Raw genomic sequence first — 24,423 nt, forward strand, 5'->3', positions numbered from 1 at the left:
TTAATTTATGTTATCAGCTGAAACTTAAATAACTTTATGCAGACCTACAAGACAGAGGTTTAGGGAAGGGAGCCAGGGCATTACAAAAACTTTTAATCACAATCAAGTGACTCTTATAAATATTTGCGTACACACACATTCACACACAGCATCAAAGCCCTGCTTGTGGTTGCTGTAAATAAGGAACAGCAAAGTATGAGAAAAGGGGATGTGTGGAGAAAAGGAGGGGAGCCTGCCAAAAGTCTAACGAATACAAGAGAGAGAGAGAGAGAAATAAATCATAAATCTTGGGAACATTTATTACCCACTTTCACTGGAATGGTTTGATTTCTCTCAGCTTTTCCTGTTTCTGTAAGCACATGTGAACGGGAGAGGGTGAGCAAATCAGTAAAGGCAGTCCTGGATAGTCTGCCTTTTCCCAAATGAGAAAAGTTGTTTATGTCTCCCTGCAACAGGAAACATATTGAATTAGTTCCACTCATTTAGGACAGCATATCAAAGAAAGTTTGATGCTTCTGCTCTCTAGAGAAGAAAAGAAAAAAAGCTGCTCTTGTAACTGAAACAGAGCAGACTCTCATCTATGGTTATTCCTGTGAAATGGGGAAAATTTCTCAAGGTTTCTCAGACTTCTGTGAATGTGGCACTTTACAGTATATCGTAAATGAAAAGGAAGGGGCTGTTTCAGTGGGTCCCTTCATGGTAAAATTAGGAGACAAATGACTCTACTTCTGGGATATAGAACAAGGGTTGGCAAACTTTGTTTGAAAAGGACCAGATCCACCTCCCTCTGCCTCTGTGGGGGCAGCAGACCAAGGAGTGCAGCAAGGAGGCTGCTGATAGGCTGTGACTGCCCAGGATGCCCTGCCACTGCCCCTGGCCCTCAACTCTGCCCCTTGCTCTAGGAGCTTGGCTGAGGCTCAGGCCTGGTGATCTGCCCACCCACCTGCCTGTCCATTCTTAACTTATGGCTATATAAAAACAGGTGTGGGCTGGATTTGGCCTGCAGGCTGTTTGCAGTCGAGTCTGAACGGTAATGACGGAGAAAAATATCTGGCTATAACCAGCATCAAAATCACTTTTAAAGCCCCTCTTGGTTCTTACATCTTACCCACTACGAGGGTGGAGAGCAGTCGTTCCCAAATGTTGCCTGTATGCAGAAGGCTCCTTTGGCATTACAATTATTTGGGCCTGCCACATAAGAAAACTGTTTTCTCTTGAGAAAAGGTGCATGTTTGGATTCTCACCAGTTTAGCTGCCAAATGTTGTAAGAGGGTTGGTTCGCATTTACATCATACAAAAAGTCCACAATTTTAGTTCAGAGAGTATAATTTACATTGTGAATGATAATATAATATCAAATATGATTTCTACAAAGTATACAGAATTATAACCTGGAACTGGATGATCCTGTAACCAGAGACAATTCTCAGTTCAATTGCACAGTCTATTTTATAGAAATTTAAGTTTTTCAGCTCTGGCTGTCTCAGTGGGCTGAAATGATTAGCTCAGCTTTTGGATGAAGTCAGTTGTTAACCTTGTGGATGTGGTAGTACCCACCTGACCTTTCAGTTCTAACCTTAAAGACAAGGACTTACAAAATCCAATAGGATTCTGTCTTTCTTTGGGTGATGATGACCTACTGAGTGACATTACCTACTGGATGACATTACCTTCTGATGATTACCTATTGAGTGATGACCTACTCAGGAACCGCTGAGTAGGTAAAGGAAAAACTCTAATTCCCAATGGAAGGAGTATAATCATCCCTGCTTGAATTTGTTTATACCAGTGTTTTTCAAATTTGGCAACTTTAAGATGTGTGGGCTTCAACTCCCAGAATTCCCCAGCCAGCATGGGGAACTCTGGAAGCTGAAGCCCACACATTTTAAAGTTGCCAAGTTTAAAAAAAACACTGGTTTATACTCATCTAATACATACTAACCCTCAGCTTTTGGACCTTTTTAGGAAAATGGCAAAATATAGCCTAGAAATTTATTTCTGTCAGTAAGTATATGAGTTCACTTTATAAAGATAAAAGGCGTTTAGACAATTTTCCCCAGTCAGTAGTTCTCCAGACATGAAATTAAATTGTCCCTGTCCCCAGCCAACATTGCCCATTTCCTAAGAGATCTCGCAGCACAAGCAGAGCCTAATCCCTTTAGTACATTCTTAGCAGAGAGTGACTTTGCTACACAAATATCTTTTTGACACTTTAATGGATAAGTTCATCAACCAGAATGCAGTACAGAAATCACTTGAACACTACCTGGCTATGGATCAAGTAATTGATTCGTTATTCCAATAAATGTCTTTTCTTTGAATGATTGTTATTTTCTGCTTAGTAATTGAAAATACATGGAGATGATCTGCAACTTTCTGATAATCTTAAGGTTTTCCATTTCAACCATGGAAGTTTGCCAATCTAGTGAAATTTAATGTATCATTATTAACTGACATGATAATTATGTTGCTAATTATGTAGTTCATGGTACTTTAATAATTTATTATTTCAGTCTTTGTATAAATATGCTATTTACTTGGCAGCATTTTTTTTCTGATTGCAGACACTAAGTATATGTATCTCTTAAACACTCATTGCTGGTAATTTATGTGTTTATCTTGAAAAGCTCAATATCAGATGTGGGAACTTTGTGATGTTTATTGTTATGCTAAGGAAATTTATTGGCTAATTCTAAATTTGTTATATAGTAAGCAGAGGTGTAAAATAAGATGTGCAAGTGAATGCTACAAAACAGCTTCAAAGAATATGATGTTGAAAAGCTACATTGCTCTGTCTAGGCCCCAGTATTTCCAGCTAAATGCTGGGGCTTTTCGGCTCTGCTGTCTGATATCTTTGCAAACCGCAGACACTGAAAGTGAATCTGGGAACCTCTGTTTGCAAACAGTGGGTATCAATATGCTGGACCTGCTTTTACATCTAAGGTTATTTATATTTTTATTTTGAAAGACTATTCAGTGGGTGTGGCTGTGGCTGAGATGCATCCTTTTTCTTGACTCCTTTTCAGATCTGAAAGTGTTATTCAGGGATGGTTTACCACTTTTCAAGTGGTGAAAGCTGTGGTGAATGTAGGCTGTGATGATTTTGAAGTACACATTGCTGCCTCGGTTGGCACATTCCTGCCACACGATAACCACAGCATGGTTTGCTGAGCTAGGCTGCACGTGAACATGCACACGTGGTTTAGAAATAGTTATTCTGTGGGCAGCTAATTGCCGAATGTGAGGCCAAGGTTTGTTATTGGCTTACAACTCATTGGCTGGTGCAGCAAATTGCCCAGTGCTGTGGTTAGTATTCCAAGGGGCTGCCCAAGCAGGTAGTCGAGGTAGCCAAAAAGCACAACCATTCCCGCAAATGCACATGGGATTAATGTTTAAAAGCAAAGCAAAAGAGGGGAATGATTAGCCTTCCTCCAACCCACACGTAGTGGGTACCATGTACTTGTGGTTAATTACAAAAGAAAGAGAAACTGGAAATGTTTGTGAGCTTGTGTTGCTCCAGCCATCCCCACCAAATCAGCTGGGATACCTGCTCTCACTTGCCACATCACTCCTGCTGGTGGACTGCAGGCAAGCATCTTATTTCTTTATTGCTTTGTTTGCCAATACATTTATTTTATTGGGTTTAGAACCCACCCAACTCCCAAACCACTGTGGGTGGCTTACATCACAAAAATAAGAAACGATAAAATGAAGAAAAAGACATGTACATCTGGAAAAACAATCCAACTCCCTAGAAGAGAAACTAGCAGAGGCCTGACAATTACCATAACCCCAGGCCTGGGGACAAAGCCAGGTTCTCAGAAGATTTGTGCAACTAGTGCACATGCAGATCTCCAGGGGGATGCTGTGCATAAATTCTCCCACTTACAGTTAACTCTAATGCAAATGGGATTGCTAATGCTAAGTGTGGCTGGGAATTCTGGTCGATGGAATCCCAGCCCATTTTAGGGCTAACTAAGGGAGGCTGGGCTTTCCTGTTTGAAATGGCCATTGCAAACTAATAGCTACTGGCTTTTAGTTCCAGTATGGAACTATATGGATCATTTTTGAAACTATAGCTGCTGTAAGTGTGTTCCAATTTATAATCCACTGTTGCTTTCAAAGAATAGGGGTAAATGCATGCCCTGAAAGAAAGCTTCAAGGCAATGTTTTTTCTGATAACTATTGATCTGCTGTTTCTATAACCACACACATATGTTTGTTTATCCAGTTAAATAGTAATTATATCAAAGTTGGTTGCTGGAAGTTGAATCATCTTACAGATATTTCCGTCACTGTTTCTTGAGTCTGTCTTATGTTGCAGCCTGTAAAACAGCAATATATTTATAATTTTAAACCATTACGCTAACTGCTTGCAGATTTCATCTCAACAAGCCATCAGAACCCATACTTTAGAAGAGTGAGGTTTGATGTCTCAGCGATGGAGAAAAATGCTTCCAACCTAGTGAAGGCGGAATTTAGAGTCTTCCGCTTACAGAATCCAAAAGCTCGTGTATCGGAACAACGGATAGAACTATATCAGGTAAAGCTTTGATGATTGCTGTTCTTATACTTTTTCTTAATATGTGACATCTTTCTAGAGCACATCTAGATACTATAGGGTTAAATAATTAATAATGTTCATTCTCTCTTCTTAGGAAACTCTGGGAAAAGTAGTTTATGAGAAGAGATCTAAGGCTCTGTAACAGAGAAATCTCACTCCCTCACCAAATTTACAGTTCCCTGATTGTAGAAAGAAAAACCAATAAAAATGGTATAAAGTTAACTTAAACATACATTATATTTAAATGTCTGCATTTTAATGGCATATATGAATTAAGGTACTTTTGCATTTGCAGTTTATTAGAAGCTGATTGAAATCCACTTTAAACTACATATCCAAAGACAGATTTACTCTACAGGTAGTCCTCACTTAACAACCATTCGTTCAGTCATGATTCAGATGTACAATGGTGATGAAAAAACTGACTTACAACCAGTTCTCATACTTATGACCATTGCAGCATCCCTGCAGTCACATGATCATGATTTGGGTGCTTGGCAACCAGTTCATATTTATGATCATTGCAGCGTCCCATGGTCACGTGATCACCATTTTTTACCTTCCTGGCTGGCTTCTGGCAAGCAAAATCAGTGGGAAATCATGTGATTCACTTAATGACCACATGGTTCGCTTAATGCCCACAGTGATCCACTTAACTGCTGCAAAAAAGGATGTAAAATTGGGTCAGTTTCGCTTAATGACCACTTTGCTTAGCAACCAAAATTCCAGTCTCAATTGTGGTTGTTAAGTGAGGACAACCTGTACTGAATTATTATAATTGCATCTCTTGCTTCTGATCCCTCTTTTTTAGATTTGTTTCTTAAGTGACAGGTATACAGGTAGTCTTCACTTAATGACCGCAATTGAGCCCAGATTTTCAGTTGTAAGTCATAACCGTTAAGTGAGACAGACTCGTTTTTACAACCTTTTTTTATGCAGTTGTTAAGCGAGTCACAGTGGTCATTAACTGATTCAAGATCGGGGCTTGTGGTTTCCTTCGGTTGTTAAGCAAACGGTGCGGTTGCTAAGCGAACCAGGAGTTACTTTGCAGTATTTCGGGGGTCAGAGTGTGATAGTCATATGTTTTCCACCAAAATGTGACTATGGAAATGCTTCTGTGGCTACAGTAGTATTATTTTCAGTTAATATTACTGTTATTTTCAGCTAATATTACTGGTTGATTATTAAAAACTTTTACTGTAAGGTCTTCATTGGATTCATTGGAATCTTTGTTCTACAGTACAGGACTAAACAGGTCTAAAGGTACTGTACAGTACTGTAACTTTTTTCCTGCTGTAGTAAAGTCTGCAGTTTTTATTATTGTACAGTACTGTATATAAATCTGATTTTTATAAAACTACTTTTAAAAAAAAAAGTTAACCATCATTCAGTATTGTTAAATGTAATTAAAAATTAGACAGGCAGAGGATGGAAGATGCATGCCACCATGCAAATCTCTACTTAAGTTAAACAAAAACTGGGAAAAAATTAAAGGCAAGCCTAAATCAAAACAGTATTGTATGGAAAAAGTACTTACCTTTCCTGTACGGTATGGAAAAAGTACTTACTCTAAGGCACACACATGGCTCCCTCTGCCGGCTACTAAATCACAGGAAGTAGTGCAACCGTATCACCAGGCCTGCTGCCTTAGAAATCCAGCCTGGAGGACTTCCTGGTGCCTAAGAGTGGTCATGTGATCCAAAATGACCAGCACTTCCGTGAAGGCCGAATCCAAGTCACATGATCGCGGAGGCCTTGTGAGGGTCGTAATTTCAGGCCCCAGTCAGAAATCTACTTTTGTGGTACCATTGTAAGTTCAAACGGCCTTTAAGCGGCCTGTCAGTAAGTGAAGACTACCTGTACCAGACTGATATATCCTACACATGTTTATATTCAGAAATAAATCACACTGGTTTCAGTGGGGCTTACAAGTAAGTTTATACTGGGTTGTAGCTAAAAGTAGTTGACATTTCCACTGAGTCCCAAGGGAATTGTACTGCTGTACAGTATAGGCACCAGGAATTTTTTGGTAGATACCTGGAGTCCATTCAGTACTACAGTTGTTGATTCACTTTGACCAGAAATCATTAATGTTGCATTATAAACTCCTATTATTACAGTCTCTGAAAAAACCTAAGTAATCTTAAATCATATGCGAGGCTGCTGATGAAATTTAGAAAAAAGTGTGACTGAGAGACTGGGATATGAACAATCAGATTTAGCCGAGATACATTTTGATGGAGAGCCAGAATTGCTGATGGTGGAAGTATCCTCTGTCATTATCGCTGCAGATGGGGATGTTAGTCTTTACCATCCCGCTGAAAATCTGTGCAGTATGACACTGAAAGTTGAAGATTCCATAAAGTTATTCCCAGCAATAGGAATTGTGTTGCCTGTGTGGAGTGGTATATGCCCAAGTCACCAGTAAGGTAACTATCACTTGGAAACATTGAAAAGGGAGTTCCATGCTAGTATGGATTCATGCTGGAGTTAAACTGGTGGTATTGGGAGAGCTGAAACTACTTAGCTATGTATGCACTGGGTATTTTGTTAAAGCAATGCGATTTTGTTATTTGTAACAATTGTGTAGAAATATATGTAGTAAAGTGTATAGTCAAGGTACTTCATTGGTGTATATAATCATGCAGTTGTGGAATTGTGATGGTTTGGTATCTGTCAGATACATAAAGCACAAACATTCATTTTAATTTATGTAGTTCAATTAAATGGCTGCAATTCTAAATCACATCATTTATTTACATATTTCTCATTTCCATTTGGCATGATATTGAAAAATTGCTGTGTGGGTCAGGGAGAAGTTTTCCAACCCAAAAGCCATGTCGCAGACCTCATTTCAAAAAATAGGGAATGCGGCAAGGACAAAAAGTAAATCTGGTTTCATTTCATTTACACTGAATTAAAATTACAAATAGATAAAATAATTGCTCTGCATTAATCTGTTTGATAATTGTTGCCTTTTGTTATGTTAAAAATTACAAATCTGTTATACCTTTTGCACTTCAGCAAAGGATCATTATCTTGTCGTGGTGCTGGAGCTTGAGCACCTCAATGATGCCATGAGCTAAACCGTGAAGGGCCACCCAAGATGGGAAGGTCATGAGAGAGAGGTCAGACTAAATGCAATCCCTGGGGAAGGTAATGGCAACCCACCCCAGTATTGCCGTGAAAACTAAATGGATCAGTACAACCAGAGATACGTCGGTATACCATCGGAAGATGAGACCCCCCAGGTCGGAAGATGGTCAAAATGCTACTGGGGAGGAACAGAGGATGAGTTCAACTAGCCCCAGACGTGATGACGCAGCTAGCTCAAAGCCGAAAGGACGGCTAGCGGCCGACGGTGCTGGTGGTGAACGGCGAATCCGATGTTCTAAGGATCAACACACCATTGGAACCTGGAATGTAAGATCTATGAGCCAGGGCAAATTGGATGTGGTTATTGGTGAGATGTCAAGATTAAAGATAGACATTTTGGGCATCAGTGAACTGAAATGGACTGGAATGAGCCACTTCACATCAAATGACCACCAGATCTACTACTGTGGACAAGAGGACCACAGAAGAAATGGAGTAGCCTTCATAATTAATAGTCAAGTGGCTAAAGCAGTGCTTGGATACAATCCAAAAAATGATAGAATGATCTCAATTCGAATTCAGGGCAAGCCATCTAACATCACAGTGATCCAAATATATGCCCCAACCACAGATGCTGAAGAAGCTGAAGTAAAGCAGTTCTATGAGGATCTGCAACACCTACTGGACAACATGCCTAAAAGAGATGTTATTTTCATCACGGGAGACTGGAATGCTAAGGTGGGCAGTCAAATGACACCTGGAATTACAGGTAAGCATGGCCAGGGAGAACAAAACGAAGCAGGACATAGGCTGATAGAATTCTTCCAAGACAACTCACTCTGCATAACAAACACTCTCTTCCAACAACCTAAGAGATGGCTTTATACATGGACCTCACCAGATGGACACCGAAATCAGATTGACTACATCCTTTGCAGCCAAAGGTGGCGGACATCTATACAGTCGGTAAAAACAAGACCTGGAGCTGACTCTAGTTCAGATCACGAACTTCTTCTTGCACAATTTAGGATCAGACTCAAGAGATTAGGGAAGACCCACAGATCAGCTAGATATGAGCTCACTAATATTCCTAAGGTATATGCAGTGGAGGTGAAGAATCGATTTAAGGGACTGGACTTAGTAGATATGGTCCCAGAAGAACTATGGACAGAAGTTCACAACATTGATCAGGAGGCGGCAACAAAATACATCCCAAAGAAAGAGAAAACCAAGAAGGCAAAATGGCTGTCTGCTGAGACACTAGAAGTAGCCCAAGAAAGAAGGAAAGCAAAAGGCAACAGTGATAGGGGGAGATATGCCCAATTAAATGCAAAATTCCAGAGGTTAGCCAGAAGAGATAAGGAATTATTTTTAAACAAGCAATGTGCAGAAGTGGAAGAAGACAATAGAATAGGAAGGACAAGAGACCTCTTCCAGAAAATTAGAAACATCGGAGGTAAATTCCAGGCCAAAATGGCTATGATCAAGAACAAAGATGGTTTAAGATTGGGAAAGCAGTACGGCAGGGTTGTATACTCTCACCCTACCTATTCAACTTGTACGCAGAACACATCATGCGACATGCTGGGCTTGAGGAATCCAAGGCTGGAGTTAAAATTGCTGGAAGAAACATTAACAATCTCAGATATGCAGATGATACCAGTTTGATGGCTGAAAGCAAAGAGGAACTGAGGAGCCTTATGATGAAGGTGAAAGAAGAAAGTGCAAAAGCTGGCTTGCAGCTAAACCTCAAAAAAACCAAGATTATGGCAACCAGCCTGATTGATAACTGGCAAATAGAGGGAGAAAACATAGAGGCAGTGAAAGACTTTGTATTTCTAGGTGCGAAGATTACTGCAGATGCTGACTGCAATCAGGAAATCAGAAGATGCTTAATCCTTGGGAGAAGAGCAATGACAAATCTCGATAAAATAGTTAAGAGTAGAGACATCACACTGACAACAAAGGTCCGCATAGTTAAAGCAATGCTGTTCCCCGTAGTAACATATGGCTGTGAGAGCTGGACCATAAGGAAGGCTGAGAGAAGGAAGATCGATGCTTTGGGACTGTGGTGTTGGAGGAAAATTCTGATAGTGCCTTGGACTGCAAGAAGGTCAAACCAGTCCATCCTCCAGGAAATAAAGCCAGACTGCTCACTTGAGGGAATATTAAAGGCAAAACTGAAATACTTTGGCCACATAATGAGAAGACAGGACACCCTGGAGAAGATGCTGATGCTAGGGAGAGTGGAGGGCAAAAGGAAGAGGGGCTGACCAAGGGCAAGATGGATGGATGATATTCTAGAGGTAACAGACTCGTCCCTGGGGGAGCTGGGGGTGTTGACGACCGACAGGACGCTCTGGCGTGGGCTGGTCCATGAAGTCATGAAGAGTCGGAAGCGACTAAATGAATAAACAACATACCTTTTGCAACTGCCTGGAGGCTGCCCCTAAGCCTTTAGGGGACTGGATGCTCCCTGTTTTAATTAAATTGTGGATCTGCTGTGGGTGAAAATCAAAATCCTGAAGCTACAACAGACAAGATGTCAGCTTTCTTACTTTACCAGGGCAAGGAGAACATAACTTACTGGAATGATCCTTGAATTAAATAAGCAATGTATGCTCCTTCTTCTGCTGCTCCTGTTGCCATAATGATAACACAATGAGATTTAGGGCTAAACATTAATAAATACACTTGGGATATAACATCCATTGACATTCATAAGGGCTGGGTCTATATGCATTTTTACTCAGTGTGTCCTACTGATTCTAAGATATATAAACATGTTTATCATTAGAGTGTTTCAGCTTTGTCCTGTGTATGCTTTCTTAGAAATGAATCCAGTTCAGCACAGTGCAACTTATTCTCAAATAAATCAAGCACAAGTTTTCAGCCTTACTTTCTAAAAATTATGACAGAGTCCTGGGTGGAGTCTTTTTCATCCTCAGTGACCCCATCTGACCTCATTTTGTCTTGTTTCAGTTGATGCTGTTTTGTGTTCCATGGAGTTCAAGCCAGGAGCTTGTTTTATTTTGTTTCTAACTGCTCGCTGTCAACGAGCTCTTTTTACCCAGCTTTAATTCACTTGCAACTTCATATGTAATCCAGTTAAATCAACTTGCTCAGATTTAAGGCTGATCAGTTCCACTGAAGCCAGGAGCACCAATCTGGTATACTGTAAATCTTTGCATTTCCAAGTAATCTATGCTAAGTTTTTTTTTTTTTAATCTGTATTTTTTTTTTAGTTATCTGGCCAATTTCTCTAAAGTAAGGCCCTGAGACGAATACTTAACATTAAGGTCCAGCCTTAATGGGTTTTCACTATAACTTATTTTTGTTATTGATTTAGATTTATAGATTGCCAAATCCAAAAACTCCAGGCAGTATACAAAGTAAACCAGTATAAAAATACAATGTGAAACCACATAGATAAACACACCGCATTGGGGAGAAAAATACACTTAAATACCAAACATCCATCCTCCAGCAGTCAGGATCACAAACCACCATATCATCTGGCCTGTTTCAAAAGCTGGGTGTGATGACTGCCCTACTCAGCTTACCATTAAATTCGATTCATATGTGGTTAAAGTAGAAATCTCTTTAATGGAGTGTAGTGTGTAGTACAGTGAAAAAGTTGTGAATAGAAGATCCCGTGCTTTCTCCAAGTTAAATAGCCCAATGAAGTCAACCCTCTCCCCTCCTTCGGTATGCAGCCCCCCTTCTCGTGCCAGTTTGTTCAGTTCCGTGCAGATGTCTCCAACAGCTCAGCAGCTTGACCTTGGATGCCAAAGATAGCCTAAACAAGATACTTTCACACTCCTGGCTTGTCCCCCCTCCCACTTCTATCAACTTGCAAGTCTTCACACGTGTTGACATCATGCATGCATGCGGGTCAGATCAGATGTTCTGGGAACATTTGACCTGGGAGCATGACATACCATCCACCTGAAAAAAAAACCCTGAAACATAATTAGTAAAAAGAAGAAAAAGGGCTAATGTGATTAAGGGAAATGGAGATGAGCTAACTAAGGGGCAGGCTTGTTGGGGTATTTAGTATGGAATCTTTTAAGCAGAAGAGGTGCATTAACATGCTGACTGGAAACCCATTCATTATCAGGAAAAGGTTTCAAGCAAACTAGGTACTGTAATGAACCACAATGCCTGTGAGAATCCAAAATGTCCTGAACTTCAAAATGCTGTCCGTTGTCAATCATGATAGGAGTCAGTGTAGGGGATGCTGGGTGCCATTGTGGTGATTCACGAAGTGGCTTCAAAAGGCTGCAATGGAAAACAAGTGAATCCTTCTTAAATTATGCCGAAGTTGCAGTTGCACAATGACAGGATGAATGATTTTTGTGATAGGAAAGGGTCCTATAAATTTTGGTCCTAATTTTTTCGATGGTTGAGGTGAACAGAGGAATTTGGTGGAGAGATAAACTTTATCTCCAATCTTTAGAGGCCATTCAGGAGAGTGCTTGGGATCAGCAAATTTTTTATAAGTGTTCTGAGCATTGGTTAGGGCTTGTTGGATGACCAGCCAAACCGAGGCAACCTTTTTGTACCAGTCTGTGGCAGAGCACTGATCTGGTGGGGAGAGAGGCAATTCAAGGATAGGTACAAAATCTTGACCAATAACAACTTGGAACGTTCTCTCAGTGCTGTCATGAAATCATCCAAACTGCGGAGTTCAGGAGCTGCTGCATCGTGCAACTGCACCAGCCAGTTCGCTGCTGATCCCTTCAGCCTGGACCCCACAAAATTCACTTTAGAGTATTCTGTGGGGAAGGTGTCCCCAAACTCTTTCATGTAGGCTCCCACATTAGTCATGAAAAAAGACAATTGCTGGGGGTCCCCATTAAATTTTACATGCAGAGTCGGACTGATGATTTGCAACTTTATGTGATGACTGCCCTACTTAGCTTACCATTAAATTTGATTCATACATGGTTAAAGTAGAAATCTCTTTAATGGAGTGTAATGTACAGTACAGTGAAAAAGTTGTGAATAGAAGATCCCGTGCTTTCTCCAAGTTAAACAGCCCAATGAAGTCAACCCCCTCCCCTCCTTCGGTATGCAGCCCCCCTTCTCGTGCCAGTTCGTTCAGTTCTGTGCAGATGTCTCCAACGGCTCAGCAGCTTGACCTTGGATGCCAAAGATAGCCTAAACAAGATACTTTCACACTCCTGGCTTGTCCCCCCTCCCACTTCTATCAACTTGCAAGTCTTGACACGTGTTGACTTCATTCATGCATGCGGGTCAGATCAGATGTTCTGGGAATGTTTGATCTGGGATCATGACACCAGGTTTTGACAGCTTTTCTCAAGGATGGCAAGGTTGGGGCCAGACAAGTCTCTGGGGGCATGGCGTTCCAAAGAGTAGGGTTAGTGACTGAGAAGACATGGCTCTGAGATCCCATGAAATAGCATTGTGTAATTGATGGGACCAGCAACATACTGCAGAGAAGGCACACTTCTGCGACCCCACCACATGGAACTCTTTAACAGATGGGATCCTCAGCATGCCCTCTCTGCATGCCTGGGTGGGATGGGTTGATATGATGGGGATGAGACGGTCCCTCGGGTAGCCTGGCCCTGTGCCATGAAGGGCTTTAAAGGTCATAACCAACACCTTGAATTGGACCCAGAAGCAAACTGGCACCCAGTGCAGCTCACGCAGTAAAGGTGTTACACATGCCGCCCTTGGGGCACCTAGAATTACCCGCGTGGCTGCATTCTGGACCAGTTGTAGCTTCTGGATGCTCTTCAAGGGTAGCCCCATGTAGAATGCATTACAGTAGTTTATATGGGAAATAATCAGGGCATGAGTTCGAAGAGCCTCTAGTTCCAGGAAAGGGCATAACTGGAGCACAACACAGAGTTGCGCAAAGGCCCTCCTGGCCATGACTGCCACCTGCTCTTCAAGCAGGAGTCGTGAATCCAGAAGGGCCCAAAGTTATGCACCAGATCTGTCTGGGGCAGTGCAACCCCATCCGGAACTAAAGATGGCAACTTCCTGGGAACCGAGGGGCCATTAACCCACAGCCACTCCATCTTACCAGGGTTCAGCCAAAGCTTGTTGTTCCCCATCCAAGCCCCCACAGCCCCAGACACTCGGAGAGGGTGGTCATGGCATAACTTACTTCACCCAGGATGGAGATGTATAATTGAGTATCATCCACATATTGATGATACCTCATCCTGTGGTGATGGTTGATTGCGCCCAGTGGTTTCATGTAGATATTAAAAAGGAGCTGAGAGAGAACTGAGCCCTGCGGAACCCCACAAAGTAGGGGCTGCAGGGTGGATCTCTCACTCCCTATTAACACCGACTGAGACCGATCCTGGAGGAAGTGTCCTAACAGCCAGGAAACACGCTGAGACAAGGAACTGGTCTCTAATGTTTATTGCTAGTACATAACAGGAATCCTAACAAACTGAAGAAGCATGGGAAAAACCCAGACATATAAACCCCGAAGGTTAAGGCGGTCCCGATCTGTGTCTCTTTGAATGGCTGACCAATTCCTCAGTGCTACGCATGCGCTTAACAGTCTGGATGGGAGCCCCCTGCTCGCCATCCTTACTCATGACAGGAAGGAGGCGAACCAGCACAAAACCACATCACCTGCCCCCAAATCCCTGAGTTGGTCCAGAAGGATACCATGGTCGATGGTATCAAAAGCTGCTGAGAATTCAAGAAAAGCAAGGATGGATTCACTGCCTCCATCCCGCTCCCGCCAGAGATCATCCATAAGTGCAACCAATGCTGTTTCCGTCCCATAACCGGGCCTGAAACCTGACTGAAAGGGGTCTAGATAATCTGCTTCATCCAGAATTCTCTAGAGCTGCAGTGCCACTACTATAGAAGTTCTGTACTGTACCATTTAGTTGGAAAGCCATCAAAAACAGGGGCTTTCCCCAATTTCATAGATTGGATTGCCTCTGTAATTTCCTCTAATAACAATGGTTATCCCAGTTTCTTTTTAGATTATTGACAGATCTCTTCAATTTAATGTTTTCCCCAAATTAGTAATTTGCGGTTAAGTTATAGATGTCTTCAGTTTATATATATGAATATAAACAAAAATTAAAACTGGTAACTAATACTTTCTGGCTCAGTATAACAGGCCATCATTTGCCTAAATTGCCAATGAAGTTTTGCTGTTGTTTCTGTCCATGCATCAATAACTTTCCAGCTTTTTCTCCAGATCCCCAGTAATTCTAATTGACAGATAAAACTAATTCAAAAGGGGGGGCGGGGAGGAAATAAAATGATTAAACAAGCTCAAACATCCAGTGACTCTTCTTTTGCTTATAAAAATTGGTGCCAAATCCAGGATTTACTGGAATTTAATCAGATAAAAGGTTGAATGTTATGGAAATGTCTTTGAACACATATCCTCAGTAGCACTTTTGCTGATTTCATCACATCTTTATTTTATTAAGAGGCTTCTTGCTTAGAAAAATAAGGCTTTGACCCATTTTTAGTTTACAAATAGGCATTTGAAAAAGAAATAAACATTGAGATGAGCAAAGAGCAGAGCAGGGCAAAACATCCTATCCCTTATTTTGAATGGTTGTGGCAGTATTGTTGTCATGGTAGTTTATTAGCTACAGACTATAAAACAAGAATGGGTTCAAATGATTTCCTTTGGAAACAATGTCATGTTTTGGTAGCACATCAAGCATCATGAAGAACGGAGCCAAAATTCTGGGTTTTACTGGTACTCTTTAGCATTCCTGGGTATCTGATAAGCTTCTGGAAGGAATGGAATGTACCATACCATATGGGAAAGGAGAAGGAAAACATTCCAGACAGCAGGTGCTGCAACAAAGAAGACATGTCTCCTGGGTTCTAATAGATGGCATTGTTTAATTAGTGCACTGATTCTCTCTGATCTTACCAGATGTGCAGAAACCATGGGAGATAGGAGGTCCCTCAAAGAACCTGATCCTATGCCATGAAAAGCTTTATAGGTGATGGTCAACACCTTGAATTGCATCTGGAAGCCTAATGGCAACCAGTGCAACTCGAGAAGTAGTGGTGTCATAGAGGCATACTGAGGCATGCCCAACACTGCTTGGGCTGCTGCATTCTGGACCAGCTGCAGCTTCCAAGTGGTCTTCAAGGTTAGCTCCATGTAAAAGCATGACAGTAGTCCAACTGTGAGATGACTAAGGCATTAGTGCCAGTCTAGAGGGCCGTATGATCCAGGAACAGGCACAACAGGCACACCAGATAAAGTTGTGCAAAGGACCTCTTGGTCACAGCTGCCACATGCTCTTTGAGCCAGAGCTATGTGTTTAAGACAACCCTCAGATTGTGTACCACTCTTGAATGGAGGAGTACAATCCCGTCCAAAACTAAAGATGGAAAATCCCCAGATCCAGCCCCCCCACAAAACCACATCCACTCTCAATGAAAGTAAATAGCATATGTGACTTCAAGGAAAACTATATAGGATTTTGAAAAGTCCAAGAGGTACCTTTTTTTTGCCTATGAACAGGAAGACCTCCATAAGTCAGCATCCATAGGAACAACTTGCTTTAGTTTTATCTTTAGTTAGGTTTTTAATCGAACCTAACATGCCTCAGGCAAGTGATAGTCAAGAAGGGGTTTGATTTGCCATGAATTATCCATTATTTTGACAGCCCCTATTATAAAGTGAATAAGACAGAAAGGATGGCAAGATGATAAAACATCTTCTATCTCTAAGGGTACTTTTTTGGCTGACTAGTAAGATGGAGAACGATACCTTTATAATAAAATTCTTCTGCCCCAGTTTCAGTCCCTTTAAATAATTCAATCCCCTTAAATTATTTTAGAACATGATTAATAGAAAACAACTATCAACTGATTTTCCCCTATGGGAATCTGCTAGTGCAAGTGAGTACACTGAAGGAAGTCTGGTGTAATATGGCAGCTTCATGGTGGGAAGTATCATTACCTGCGTTTCCCACTCAGTCCTGAAGCACAAAACCAGCTTATGCAAGCAGCTACAGTCTTAAGTTGTAGTCCATCCCATTTTTTAAAAAATCAAAAAGCTAATTGCACACTTACTGTGCACTTTTCTTCAGTTCTTTACACGGCTGCAGATGGATGCATAGAAATACACAGTATCCAGAGTCGTCATTTCTGAAGCAAGTCAAAAATAAATTACATTTTCAGTATTTTCACAGCTTAATACATTTTAACCTCTAGCAGAAAAAAATCTTGGCAAAGGTGACTTTTTGATAAAATATATTTGGCCCGGGAAGAAAGACAAACTTAGAGCACTGTTTTATCCTTATGTAAGCTGAAGAGATTACAGACACTAAGGTGTGGTGCTTCTAGCAATACCAAGAAGAAATAAAGATGAAAGCACCAGAGAAATGATAGTTGTGCAGGCCCATGGTAGCTTTTCCTTAGAGCCCCTGAATACATTCAAATGTTTTTCTCACAAACACGAAGGCTAGAAACTTTCATTTTTAAACTATGCCAGTTTTCACCATGATGAAGTACAAATAGGGGAAATTGAAGCCGCTGGTAAGAGACTGTTACGGTAGTATGAACAATTAATATCCACTGTAGTTGTGTACATCCATACAAGCCGTAAGCTGGTTAAATTTGTGTGCCACATGTACTTGTTATTTGTAATCTTGCGTGATGAACGTGCTTGGCAGGATCACAGGAAGCAGATCACAGAACTATCGGCTTTAAAACATTTGGCAAGTCATACGTACCTTTTGTATTTTGGCAAGAGTGCTGTACCTCGTACAATAGCTTGTTAAGGTCCACACTCTGTTCTCAGTGCCTGCCAGATACAAAGCTGGTTGCAGCCAAAAGAAAGACCCCAGTTGGCTTCCGTTTCTGCAGGACTATTTCCCTTTGCAGCCGCATAGCTTTAAGGAAGTCCAACTGAAGGAAGAACTTGACCTGCAGTATTTAGCAGGTGGCTGAAGTTGCCAAAAACCCTGCTGTCAAAAGTTATTCATGGGAACACTTTTCAGCAAACAGCCAACAACATCAATCACTTTCAAGCAAGCAAGCAAAGAAGCAGGCATCTGCACTAATGCCACCGCTTAATATCCAGGCATACTAAGATGCAGAAGGGTCTGTTTATTATATTTATTATGTTATATACTTACTATGTAACATTTAGTATATTTATTATATTGTCAAATCATCTTTCCTCTGCGAAGTTAAAGGGACCCTGTATGGCCCTCTTCATTTTATCCTCAAAGGGAGAAATGCTGTCTCCTCCAATTTTTTTCACTCTGGCCCCCTCATAGTGAAAAATAAAATAAAAAAAATATATTTATTTCCAAAATATTTTGCTTTTTGTCATGCTTTTGTGAGATGGGGGTAAGGGAAAATCCTGTAAACCGAAAAGATTTTGAATATATCAAATCACATTTTGCATAATGAAATGGCTGTGTCATATTTACTGGGTGAGAAGAAAGCTAAAATATTCTAGGAAAGTTTGGAAAAAGCAGACTGCAGAAGATGTAGCTTGTGTTTGAGACAGATTTCAGTTTTTCTCTTGGGCATGTCATCAGTGTGAGTCTCTAACCCACTGGACTGTAGTGGACATCCAGCTCTAGCATCTGGACTTTAATTCTGTTACTTTTGCTTTGCAAGGGAAGACACAGCCCTAAGCATTTGTGTGATGAGCAATGCTCCCAGAGAACAAGCTCCTTTGGAGCCTGGACGTAAAACAATTTTTAACTTTAAAGCTCTCATTGGTCTGGGGCCAGGTATACAGAAGAATTCCTTCATCCTATATGAATATAGATTGCTTTAAGATCTTATTTGGAGAGCATGCTTCAGATCACTTACTGCTTGAAATTTGGTGAGGGATCAACCAGTCTATCTAGGACATGTCTGAATCTGCATCTATGTTGCAAAAATTCTTTTAGGGACAGTGAATGTTTATGGAATCAGTCTGGCACTAGGGAATTGCTTCCCGTTATGACCTGGGGCATTGTTTGTTTGTTTGTTTTTTTGAAGATGCTACTATCCAGTAGGTCAGAAACCTATCTATTAACTGAGTATACAGGAACTAAGGAAAAGCCCTCATTTAGACAGTGGAATTTCACTAAGGACTAGCCTATCATCTAAATAGTGGAATTTCTCTATAAGGTTTCCAAGAAAGAGGAGTAAAGTGGAGACTTCAAGACTTAATTGAAAAAAGGAGGTATACCAAGAGAAAAGAAACAGACATATCAAATTATGAAAGCTTAGTTACAAATCAAAGGCTTGAAGGTATCCCAGAAGGATTAAGAATAAGAGAGAAAGACAGTGAACTGACAGGAGGAGGAAGAGAGAGAGAGAGCAATGAAAAGTACTGTCTATCATTATCTTCTGAGACAAATGGAGAAATGGTAATTCTCAGTGGTAAAAAAGTAGAGAGATCATGCATTCTGAAGCCACAAGTTAACTTCCATTGGGCAGGCTCTTAGAGATGAAGGGCATCCGGCCAAGACAGACAAAAAGGATTTGGGCAAAGTATATGCCTAGAAGCATCCTAAATGTAGGAAGCCATAATTATACTTTGATGAAAACAAAATACTTGGATGTTTACTGTAAAAGAGGTTCCATGGGAAGTTAAAGACTCATGCTTGATAGGTGAACCGAGTTCTTGGTATTGTCAGTACCTCATTTGTAATTAATGTGTGTTGTCTGGATTATAGTTAGTGTAGGGAAAATTAGCTTAGCACATCTAGGAATATGTTTACTTTATGTAATGGTATGTGAGAAAGACCTTGAGAGATGGGGTGAAGAGATGCTGCCTAGGGAATAGTCAGATAAGAGAGAGTGTAGCCCACAGCTGCATAATGGAAAGAGACTCAGAACAGGTTCTCCCTAATTCTCAGACTGCAAAGGAGACAGTGGGAGATTTGTACTTTCAGACTTGCAAGATTCTGTTAATGTAGCCTTACAATAAAGTAAGGCTACATTATGCAAAATGCATAATGTACATTATGCTACATTATGCAAAACAAATGCAAAAGTCTATGCAAAGCACTATGTAAAAGAAATCTGACAAGGAACAGATTTGCATAGATATCCATTTTTCTTTGGTTAAAAACCACTACAAAAGCATTTGTTCACAAAAGTTACAGTCAGGGATGAATGTCTTAAACTATCTATCTATCTAGATACTTTTAGCTCATCTGGTCATGTTTCCTGTTTGGTCCACCTGGGAAGGCTTACATTTTAGTCCATTCTGGCAATATCTGAAATGAGATGCTTGTTCTGTCCCATCAGTACTGGATTTCCAATATAACTATTGATTGATTGATTATGTGCCATCATGTCATTTTCAACTCCTAGGGACCACATTGTATTTTTTAAGGGAAGAAAGATCTTGGTTAGAGAGAACTTTAAAGTAGGTATATGAGACTCACCCTTTAAATGCTCATTTGACACATCTTTGGTCTCCTGGAATGCTGTGAATAAGGAACAGGACATACTGAAGTCTGAACCAAACTCTTTATTTTAAGTATCCATGATATTGGATTTTGCACTACCATGCAGTTAAGACCTCTTGCAAAACTTTCACAGATGCATCTTAAACATTTTGTTTATTATATTTTCATTATCAATAGATTAAGTAGTAATATATTAAAATCTGTACCTGAACTGTCACATTCATTTGTAAGTTGCAGTCCAGGTAGTGAGTATGATGTCACCATCTTGAAAGCCATTCTTTGTCATGGGCTCCAGATTTCAGATATTAAGAAGCACTGGCTTCTTAGTGCAGTCATGAACAAAGCCTTCTAGAGGTTGTCTTGTATTACAGTGATCCACATTTCAGAAATGCAAAAGTCTATGCAAAGCACTATGCAAAAGAAATCTGACAAGGAACAGATTTGCATAGATATCCATTTTTCTTTGGTTAAAAACCACTACAAAAGCATTTGTTCATGAAAGTGACAGTCAGGGATGAATGTCTTAAACTATCTATCTATCTTGCATTGGTTTAAAATGTTGTTTAAAAGAACATTTTAAGAAAGAATCTCACTCATACAGGTTGAGCTGTCTATCTCTACAAAATATTTCAATATTGGTTTTTTTTGTAATTCTGCTGTGTAAGAGTTGGTCAAAGCACTATGTTAGAATTTGTTTTTGATTGATAGATAGATAGATAGATATAGATAGGGATGGATCAACCTCTTGAACTTTGCAGTTATTTTCTGTATTCTGTTTTGAATCCCCCTTAGCTACTTTTCTTCAAATTAAATTGTGAGAACCCCAAATCACAGAATATAAATTTTCTTCTTTTCCTTGCAGATGATCAGAAACAAAGATCCCACCTCACCTACGCAACGTTATATTGATAGCAAGGTCGTGAAGACAAGAGCTGAAGGTGAATGGTTATCTTTTGATGTAACTGATGCTGTTCATGAATGGCTCCATCACAAAGGTGACAGTAATCTTTTAATTATTGAGAGTTACCCTAAGTTTGAATAGTTTGAAGTCTGGCCTGACCTGACATAAAGCAAATTTTCTTTCTCTTATGTTTTTCAGACAGGAACTTGGGACTTAAGATCAGTTTACATTGTCCATGCTGTACATTTGTGCCTTCAAATAATTATATTATCCCAAATAAAAGTGAAGAATTAGAGGCAAGATTTGCAGGTAATAACTGAAAATTTAAAAATGAAATAATTGCTTAATAAATATGAAGTGTTTCAGCAGATCTTGCAATATGTTCAATGTTGTTATACTTACTAATGAGGGAAAATATGGAAAGTCAGATGGAGTGGGAAAAGAGGTCCTTCAACAAATGCTTTAAAAATCTGGAGTAGCATTCTGTAAAAACTGCTGAATTTATCTTTGTTCAAACCGGTTGGTATGATAATGGATTAGAACATGTATAACAAGGTACCTTTTCCATAGTTGTTTCTCCAACTTCACTAGTACTCATATCAATCTTTCTGCCTTTGTGATCTTTGTGCATTCATCTTGCAACTCCTTGTTTGAAACAAAGACCCAGTGCTTAGTGCCTCTTAATACTGAGCATCCAACCATAACTCTTTAGGTGCCAATAGTTATCAGCACTGATGCTCAGAGAAATTTACATTCAGAATTTACATGACTAATTTAAACCCTGGCTGTAACCTAACTGGTGACTTTAACTGTATCCAGAAGATACATCCAAGCACACTAATAGAGTCTAGATGACCATGCAGGTACTGTAACTAGATTCACATGCTTATCTGTGTTAACGATTTCTGTTCATGATCTGTTGCATCAGCATGCAGATCTCCTTTGCTAGACTGTGATAAGCACTTTTATAGTGAGTTGGGCAGTGTATAAATATAATAATAAGTAAATAAATAAAATATTTGCAGCATGGTTGCTGCTTCCCTGAGGCTGGTTCTCTAACTGCTTCATTTAGATCTCTATCTCCATGGATCTCCATGGTTTGTTGTGGCTACACACTATTGTCTATATCCCTGCATGAAAAGAATTAATATTTGCTTGGGAATAAATAAAGATCATGTGGATATTTATAACAATTGTGGAAGAAGGAAACTTATAACTGATCATGTGACTAATAATTGATATGAATGAAGCAGGTGTTCCTGATCTGAAATGATGCAGAGAAAATAAGAAAATAGGATCTTTAACTCAGTGCAGTCCCTTCTTCCCACATTCACATACACGTATCAGCATGTCTTAAATCAGCCCAGCTGATGCCAGCAGACCTGATTATTCTATGATTTAGGTTTCTTGTGAAGAGATACTTTATATAATTTGTTCCAAAAAAGCAACACAATATTTATTACCAAAATGTATTTTTTGAAGGTATTGATGACCACCCTTATTCCAGTGGTGAGAAAGCTTTAAAGTCCAGTAGGAAAAAATACAGTGGGAAGAACCCACATCTTCTGCTAATGTTATTACCCTCCTACAGACTTGAGTCGCAACAGTCCAGTCGGCGGAAGAAGCGTGCTTTAGATGCTGCCTATTGTTTTAGGTAATTATGTACTAAGATGTTACAGGCTCGTGTGCATGCATAGAAATATGAATGCAGACTTTTTTTTTAATTTCTGTTTTTTATTTATCATTTTAACAGCATTCCATTGAAGGGAATATGTCACACACACACACATACACACACAATCTGTGGATAAAAGGTTGTACTCCTCTGGATTTGTTCCTCAAAGTCCTTGAAGGGCTGCAGCTGCTCAAGGACTTGGGTGGCTGCTTTGAAGAAGACGCTTCCTTCAGTATAGTTGGCAAAGAAACCATTAAGCAGCTGCTTCATAACTTCAAGGAGCAGATCGAGAGGGTGGGGGAGCCTTCAAACTTATCATATTGTATGTACAATCCTAAATCTCATCTGTTCATTTTCTGGCAATCGATACTACAATTTAACTAAAGAATGGCATTTGCTTTTATTTGCACCTCCGTTAAAGTCCCTGTGACATTTTGGCTGCATATTCTAGTTTGGAAGGCAGGCGATCTCCAATCTGAAAAATTAAACAAATAGAATTACTATGCTCTAGTAAAATGTCTTAAATGTATAAAGCAAGAGCATATGCTCAGAATCATGTAGTAATTGAGCAGCTGCTGATGCAGTATCAGAAATCAGAAAATGTGGCTGAGGGTCTGTCCCATACTTGGAACCTGTTAGGGTTTGGATGGGGAGCAGTTTAGGCTCAGTTGCAGCAAGTTAGAGTGGCTTTGGGTTCAGAAGCCTTCGGATGCCAGGAATATTCCATCCTTGGTACTGGATAAGATTGCATTTCCTGTGCAGAAGTGGCTTGTAATATGAAGATCCTCCTGGACTCACAGCTCCTGCTGGAAGAGCAGGTGGCAGCAGTGGCTAGGAAGGCCTTTCCACTACTCCATCTTGTGCACTAGTTATGGCCTTTCCTGGTTCAGGAGGTGCTACTGACTATCACTCGTGCCTTGCTTACCTCTCATTCTCATTACTGCAATATACTATCTGGGGATACCCTTGAAGACCATCTAGAACAGTGTTTCTCAACCATGGCAACTTTAAGATGTGTGGACTTCAACATGCTGGCTGGGGAATCCTGGGAGTTGAGGTCCACACATCTTAAAGTTGCCAAAGTTGCGAAACACAGATCTAGAAGCTGTAGCTGGTCCAGAAAGCAGTGGCTCAGGTAGTCATGGAGACCAGTTACTTTGCCCACATAACACAACTTCTTCGAGAGCTGCACCAGTTACTGGTTGACTTCCAGCTGCAATTTATGGTGTTCTTCTTCACCTTTAAAGGCATACATGGCTCAGGTCCTGGATATCTGCAGGACCACTTGCTTTGGTAGCTACTGCCTGTCTAGCAAGATCTGGAAGGGAAGGCTTGCTTTAGATTCCTATCCCTAGAAAGAATCACTTGCAGGAACCACAGGGTTGCCCTTCCTTGATCATTGCACCCTTTCTATGGAACCCCATTCCCCCTGAGATCAAGTTGGCCCAATTCCTTCGGTTCTTTTAAAATCATGAAAAATTGGCTTTTTGGCAAGCCTTTCAGGTCTGATGGGGTTATATTATTTCACTCTTGCGGGGGGGGGGGTGCTCTTATTGTTGTTGGGTCATTGCTTATTTCTCAGGCGGGAGACAAGTGATTATATTTTATGGCTGTATTTTGTTTTGATCCTATTGCTTAAATTATGAATGTAAACCACTCAGAGTCAGTTGCTACTGGAACCATTTATAAGCCTAGTTAAAGAAAGATTCCTCTGCCCCTCCCCACCCATACAAATAGCATAACTGAGAGCATTCATCTGGATACATTTTGCATT

The 24,423-nt window shown here is 40.4% G+C and overlaps 1 protein-coding gene across 1 annotated transcript in view; it reads left to right on the top strand.

Annotated features, from left to right (window-relative positions):
• Nucleotides 1-24,423, top strand: part of TGFB2 (transforming growth factor beta 2) — a 96,409-nt gene that overhangs the window by 66,010 nt on the left and 5,976 nt on the right. Inside the window, exons 2-5 of the mRNA XM_063303671.1 lie at nt 4,380-4,543; nt 20,936-21,068; nt 21,173-21,283; nt 22,457-22,628. Coding sequence (XP_063159741.1) covers nt 4,380-4,543; nt 20,936-21,068; nt 21,173-21,283; nt 22,457-22,628 — 580 coding nt within the window. The remainder of the gene's footprint in view (nt 1-4,379; nt 4,544-20,935; nt 21,069-21,172; nt 21,284-22,456; nt 22,629-24,423) is intronic.

This window comes from Candoia aspera, chromosome 1 (assembly GCF_035149785.1).
Source record: "Candoia aspera isolate rCanAsp1 chromosome 1, rCanAsp1.hap2, whole genome shotgun sequence".
NCBI classification, from domain to species: domain Eukaryota; kingdom Metazoa; phylum Chordata; class Lepidosauria; order Squamata; family Boidae; genus Candoia; species Candoia aspera.